Here is a 7,193-nt window from a genome sequence, read left to right as displayed (position 1 = left end):
ACCATCCAACCTGTTATTAGCATCAGGTCCAAAAGCCAGTGTCTGTATGGGCCAGGGATGTGTCAGAGCCCATGGCATGGGTAACTCACCCATCTGTTAGGGCACCATTAATGCAGACAGATATGTACAAATTTTGGAGCAACATATACTGCCATCCAGCACTGTCTTTTCCAGGGACATATATTTTGCATGATATATTATTACAAATGATATAATCAGCATAACTGTTTGAGTGAAATGTTCCACATTTCATAATTTCTTAGTATTCAGTAGGCCTCCTTTAGATTTAATCAAAGCATTCACTGCACAGGTTTGTGCAAAACATGATAAACACAAACCCCTATCACGACCACAAGGAGGTTACCCAATGTGACTCTACCCTCCCCAGCAACCGGGCCAATTTGGTTGCTTAGGAGACCTGGCTGGAGTCACTCAGCACGCCCTGGATTCAAACTCACGACTCCAGGGGTGGTAGTCACAGCATTTAATTTTTAAAATGTATTAGTACATGTTGAAATTACATTAATCAAGATTAATATGTGCTGTAAAAGTATTGTTAGTTCATTTTAACTAATGCATTTAATTAATGTAAACCAGTGGTTAAATTGGCTTTTGTAGGGAGGGGGAGCCCTTATTTACCGTGAATGGTCATCATTCAAAATCCCGCCGTAAAATGACTTAGGGTTTTTACACCAAAGGGCTCTTTTTCCAGTATTAATGTGTAAGGTAGGGTTGAGTAGTTATTCAAACAAAGACAAATACTTTACAATTCACTTATTTTATTATTATTTTTTATCTTGAATGTTAACAGTCAGGCAACGGATTTCACCCTCGTAAAATGTATGAAAGGAACATGTTTGAAAATATTGCAAGCCAGAGACGAATATGTAAATGTATTTTTTATTTGTACAATTTAGAAACGTTGAAGTCCCTTCGCACCTGTATGTAATGTAACTCTTGCAGTAATTATTTATCATATTCATGCAGCCTGTGTTATTCTGTTGAGTGTTGAAAAACCATCGAGGCGAAACGCATCATGACACTTTTAGCATGTAAACGGGTAAAGGAAAAAAAAAAGAGTAAACTCGCCCGCTTTGCGAGAAACATTAAACGTTCTATAAAGTTTTTTTTTTTTATTAGTAAAACTGAATAACAAATTAACAGGGAAGTAGAGTTGGAAAAAAAATTATAATCTCCACCTTTATTGAGGTTTGTAATGCCTGATAGAAAAGTATCTATCTTTGAGAGCAATATAATACTTTAGGTAATTGCAGAATAGTCCCATTAGTCACAGATACACTTCAGAAAATTGAGTACACAACTATTTCTGGCCTTAAAAGTTACAAAAACCAAATAAATGCAGAACATTGGCTCTCAAAAGCATTACAATGTTAAGACTAGCACACTGACCTAACCATGGTAATGAGGAGCCTTTCCTTCTGTGTAATATGTGTATAAATATTAGGTAACAAATGGGATAATAATGGGCTCATGCTCATGTACAGACAGGAGCAGTCTGGCGTCACTGTCGTGCACCTACAGTATATGCAAACTGTTAAAAATCAATATATTACTTTAGATGCTCACGCAGCTGATGTTATTCTTCATTTAGTAGTTCATTTAACATGTAAACTAACATGCTTTAGTTATATAACATGTTCTAGCTACATGCTATTTTTATATTCGATCGCTCTAGCCGTTAGCGGGTTTCCATAGTAACGTCGCTGTCTTAGAATTGTGACAGTTTTCCCTTGATGGTTGTGGGCGGGGTGCTGAACCAGCGATTAATGCATTTATGACGTCTGATAATTCCATGTAGCCTGGGTGTCTCTGTGTAGTCTTGCTAATTATTCAGTCTCATATGCCATGTATTTGCCAGGAGTCAGGAGATGAAAAATAATTTAAGTGGAATAACAATATTTGGTGCTGAAGGAGACGGAGCTGAGCTCCGGCAGGGAGTGTTGTGGACCTGAGGAGGCGGAGCTGCGCTCCGGTGCGCTCCGGCCCAATTTAACCTCTGATGTAAACAAATGCAATCATAATTTATCAGTAAGTCTTGCTTGCACTGACCTTAACAGAAATCTCACTAGGAATCCATGCAAATTAATTCAAGTATCTTCACTTAGTCACATATCCTGCAATATGCTTATCAAAACGATTGCCATCAAGTTCAAAATCTCCCATCATTCTCAACCAAATGCTTATTTTATGACCAAAAATGCAACAGGTCCATCAGAGTCTGAGAGAATGTTAATTAGCACCTCCATAACCATGCTGCAGCTGGCATGACTATGGCTTCTCATTTGATCTACCTGACAGCCGGGTGGGCACAGGAGTGCAATTAATGGCTTTTCAATCACTTCGACAGTGCACACATCCGCAAGGGTTACCGGATCGCAGAATACACTACGGAAGTGATCTTCATTTTGCTGTCCATGGCAACTAAACCTCAAGGGAAGCCTATGGCAGCAAGGCACCTGTATCCACCAGTCACAATCAGGAGTAAAAATGCAGTCCCTGACACAGAGGAGAAAGCCCGCCAGCACTGGAGTAAGAGTTAACAGGAGCCGCCATAAGTTCACCAAGTAGGAAGAGCCGGAACAAGGATCTGAGAAAAGCAGAGAATTATATTCTCTTATGAAATACACACTTTGTTTAATATCAAATGTTTGTACACACATTAAAGAGAACAGCATCAGATTCAGTGATTGAGCTGCAGAAAGAGAAATAAAGTATGTGAGCATTGTCGCAAAAATCTACCAATGTCCGGTGGTTTTATTTTCAGCACATGCAATGAATGGGTGCATATATTCAGCTACGTAGATCATCCAAATGAATTTCCAAATCTAACACTACACATCATTTAGTTTTCTTAACAAAATGCATGACCATGTTAATTACAAATAAAAAAAAATAAAAAAGGATACATTTTTGAATCTGACTTATGGAATCTGTTGACAGCTATATTGTTTCATTTCATCAATAACCCAATGCTGTTTATTTGTTGCCTTAAACCGCTTTAGTTTTGATATCATTTTGGTGTTGGCCTCACCCTACAAGGAAACACATCAACTTGTTCTGCACCCAAACCAACAAGCCCTGGGCTGCGCAAGACACCTGCAAAAAAAATAAAAATCACATAGCTTCAATTCACATACTCTTCAATTCATGTACAAAGGTACTTTTGCGTTTTGGTGAACTAGAAGTACAAACAAATAAACTATACTTTTGTATTTTTAGAAGAAAATTTACAAAACTCTTTCCCATAAAAAATCATTTCCTTTTGTGTTCCAAGCAGGAAAGTCATACGGGTTTGTAACGACATGAGGGTGAGTATATGATGACAGAATTTTCATTTTGGGGTGAACTACCCATTTAAGAAAATAAACCCTCACTCACCACTACACGTGGAGTGACCAGAAGATGGACGTTGTGTCGCACCATGCAACCACCACGGATGTCCCACAACCGAGTTGCTCTTTTAATTGCTTTTTCACTCCACTGATATAACCCTAAACTGAGAGAGAAATACAAAAAAGAAAAAAAAAGAAAGGGTGCTAGGATAGATTTTTTTTAAATTGAAAACCATGTTACTAAAAGTTGTGAAACTCCAAATAGTCTTGTTCATACAACAGTATACAGAAAGTCAAGCCCCATTTCTTTTCTTGCGATAGCCATGAATAACATCTTTAACTATAGTGACAGTGACTGAAGAACAGTAAATATAAAAAAATGACAATTTCCTTAACACTGGAACGTCTTATCACAACTGACAGCGTTATTCAATAAACAAGTCCAATCGAGGCATGAGTTAATCTGTCAAACCTGCTGTGAAAACACGGCCAAATATTTAATCAATAAAGGTCCATTAAAACAAAAAGATCCATTATATATATATATATATATATATATATATAACACATTTATGAACAGTAGTATGGATGGGCATTTTGAGTAATTTTTGTAGTCATGTACTCAAAAAAACAATTAAATGATTACTTGAATTTAATAATTTAAGTTTAACCTTTAACATTTCAGCCTGTTTTTTTATTAAAAAATTAGCACTATGCATAAACATCTATATTAAAAAATGACAAAACAAACAAACATTTGCACTCGCACATCGAACAATACATTCTGAGTCTTCAAAAGCGATACAATCACTTTAAAAAAAATACATTTTCTATTTGGGAGAACTATTCCTATAACAACGTAATGCATCCAGTGCCAACCTATGCATGGAGTTGTAATGGAAAAATGTAGGTGAGAATAAACAGGTTCGTTGTTGCCCATGGCAGGCAAAGGCACAAAGGAAAATCAAATTGCAATATTTGAGTAGTGTTTTTACTAGCGGAATATGTACTCATTTAATCAGTTACTCGTGCACATACAGCATATGCACATTTTATAATATTTCAAACATAATGAATATACAAGCATATCTTCCCTTCACCTTTCATTGTAAGCAGGTATGCCACTGGCAGAACATGGTGTCAAAGGTTTGCCATCATCATCATGGTAAAAGGCAAATAGCCCAGCAGAAAAACCCTAAGATACAGAAAAAATAAATATTATTACACAGTTGTCTCATCAATCATCAGACAAATTATGTGTTGGGTTTCATGTCATTACCAGGGCATGTATGATCTCGTGTTTGACTGTGGACAGCATCAATTCAAACTCCTGAGCTTGAGTGGAGATCATATTGGGACACAGATTGGCATATCCAGCAATAGGTCTAAATGAAGAAATTCTCCCATTAGTATTGGCAACACGGTGTATCAAATATTTCAAAAGTGTAAAGAAAGCCGGCTCAATCTTAACCTCCATATATGTGGCCATTTCATCTGTTATTATTGTTACCTGTCTAGTTCAGACACCATCTGGCAGTAAGGCCACAGTGTTCTCTTGTCCACAACGCTCTGTGGTCATGGCACTCACATACAGCACAAAATCTGCCCTCTCCACCCCCTCACCGTCAGGTTGGCAGGCGGGGCCACAGGACTTCCCAGACTCACTGCATGCCCTACATTGCTAAAGAAGAAGAATTCAGCACAACTGAAATACTCTCATTTAAAAAGGAACTACTACTATTTTTTATATTTTCTGAAGAAATCTTTAGTGCTTGCCATAGCAAAACTCACTTACTAGGGTGATTTGTGTGATTATCAGGGCATTATGTGGTTGCTAAAAACAAATGACAAAACATAACATTAAAAGAATAATTTCCCCTAAAATGAAAATGTTCTCATAATTTCCCCTGATGCCATCCCAGATGTATATGACTTTCTTCTGTTGAACACAAAGATTTTTAGAATGAAAATATCTCCACTCTGTTGGTCCATTAAATGCTGACCAGAACTTTGAAGCTCCAAAAATCTTATAAAGGCAGCATAGAAGTAATCCATATTATTCTAGTGGTTAAATAAATAAGAATAAAGTTAGAAACAGATCAATATTTAAGTCCTTTATTACTATAAATCTCCACTTTCACTTTTACATTCTTTGTGCATATCTCCACGTATTGGGCAGGGAGGAGAATTTATATTAAAAAAAAGGACATATATATTTATGTTTCTCACCCATACCTATCATATCACTTCAGAAGACATGGATTTTATCACTGGAGTCATATTAACTACTATTATGCTGCCTTTCTTTTCTATTTGGAGCTTCAAAGATTTGGTCCCCCATTCACTTGCATTGAATGGACCTACAGAGGCAAGATGTTCTACTAGAAATCTTTGCTTGTGTTCAGCAGAAGAGAGGAAGTCATTCACATCTGCGATGGCATGAGGGTGAGTAAATGATAAGAGAATTTTAATTTTTGGGTGAACTATCCATTTAAGCCACCAAAGCTAAAATAAGAGGAATAAAATCACAACACATCTTGGTGTTTTTGTGACAGCAGGTGCAGTTTCACCATAGATTGGCTCATCTCTTACATGATGCTGCGACTGAAAATTATCTATGCAGTTAGGGAATAACAGAAAAATAATCCTGCTGTCAAAGGGACAAAATATGTATAAATAATGTCACAATGAGCCTCACCTGTAAATGCTGTTCAGGAACAATAACTGGGCCACACTTGGTGATGTCTGCACATGTTCCCTGACAGTAGCGATGGGGGTCATCTATTATTTTTAAGGTACTGATTTGTTGCACATTGTCTACTCATAAAAAATAATAGGACATAAAACAACATTCACTAATAAGATTAAGGGCCCAACAAGCTTCCAGAAATGCAGAGATGACTGCACATTTAAGAGGATTTGCTCTGTCAGAATCCTGAAGGCCTTCTGAAGATAATCAATAGCTTGGGGGAGGAGCTTGTCCTAGACAAAGAAGATCAGTCATGCATTCAATCTAATTTAGATGGAGCTGAAAGCCCATTCAAGATTTAACAAATTATGTTCATAACTGTATTTGGCATCAGAATTGCATTTTGATACAATCTAAAAATCTGACTGCACAAGTCAAAACATACCTTCACAAGACTGCTTTAGTCTTCACTTAACCTATTAAAGATATTATGTTAATGTATAATCATGAAAATGTGTCATAACAGCTAAGCACCACATTTAATCAAATAACTAACCCATCCAAGCTGGAGTCGTACTCGATCTGGAACTTTAACTGTTTATCAGTGCTTCTTTTGGTCAACCTGTCTGGCTTCAAGAACACTTTATGTTTCACCTGGAAGTTCATTCAGTACAGATTATTATAAGTAGGCCTACTGGTAAAATAAACAAATTTTATTGATCAGTGAAGGGTTGTGTGTGTAAAGACTTAAAATGAAACTGCCCTGCCCTGCTGAAAAAACTAAAGTCTATAGACATCAGCTGGTTAGGTTGGTCAGTTTGATGGTTTCAGAGAGGTTCAGGACACTTTTTTGCTGGTCAGGGTGGTAAACCAGCTGACAGACCAGCTAAACATCAGCATGGCCAGGCGGAGACCACCAAAACCACAAAGGCTAGTTTGTTCTGTTTGTTTTTTTGTTTAGCAGGGTGAATGTCTCGGACTAACAATCTAACAATTTATATTCATGTTTTTATCATTTAACTACACAAACTCTAAAGAAAAAGGGCAGTCACAGATTCTGATTTAAATCCAATATGATCACTATAATGGGCATGTTTAAATTTTAGAGTTTGAAGACATTAGCTGTTTGAGCAACGATTGAAAAGGTACTG

At 36.9% G+C, this 7,193-nt stretch overlaps 1 protein-coding gene across 1 annotated transcript; it reads right to left on the bottom strand.

The window, feature by feature from the left end:
- Positions 1–1,169: 1,169 nt before the first annotated feature.
- LOC127658552 (leishmanolysin-like peptidase) lies at positions 1,170–4,924 on the bottom strand. The gene is made up of 6 exons (XM_052147901.1): positions 4,864–4,924; positions 4,633–4,738; positions 4,454–4,548; positions 3,400–3,517; positions 3,053–3,117; positions 1,170–2,608 (listed from the first exon to the last, which is right to left on the bottom strand). Exons 1-6 carry the CDS (start codon positions 4,881–4,883, stop codon positions 2,497–2,499), a joined length of 516 nt encoding a protein of 171 aa, XP_052003861.1. The 5' UTR covers positions 4,884–4,924; the 3' UTR covers positions 1,170–2,496.
- Between the last annotated feature and the right edge of the window lie 2,269 nt (positions 4,925–7,193).

This window comes from Xyrauchen texanus, chromosome 18 (assembly GCF_025860055.1).
Source record: "Xyrauchen texanus isolate HMW12.3.18 chromosome 18, RBS_HiC_50CHRs, whole genome shotgun sequence".
In the NCBI taxonomy this organism is placed as follows: Eukaryota; Metazoa; Chordata; class Actinopteri; order Cypriniformes; family Catostomidae; genus Xyrauchen; species Xyrauchen texanus.
This window is presented reverse-complemented; position numbering and strand designations above follow the sequence as displayed.

Coding starts and splice junctions, on each gene's coding strand:
- LOC127658552 (XM_052147901.1), bottom strand. CDS start 4,883: ATGGTGTCTGAACTAGACAG. Junction 3,518..4,453: donor ATACCTGCTTACAATGAAAG/GTGAAGGGAAGA, acceptor TTTCTCTCTCAG/TTTAGGGTTATATCAGTGGA. Junction 2,609..3,052: donor TTGATGTGTTTCCTTGTAGG/GTGAGGCCAACA, acceptor TGCTTTTCTCAG/ATCCTTGTTCCGGCTCTTCC.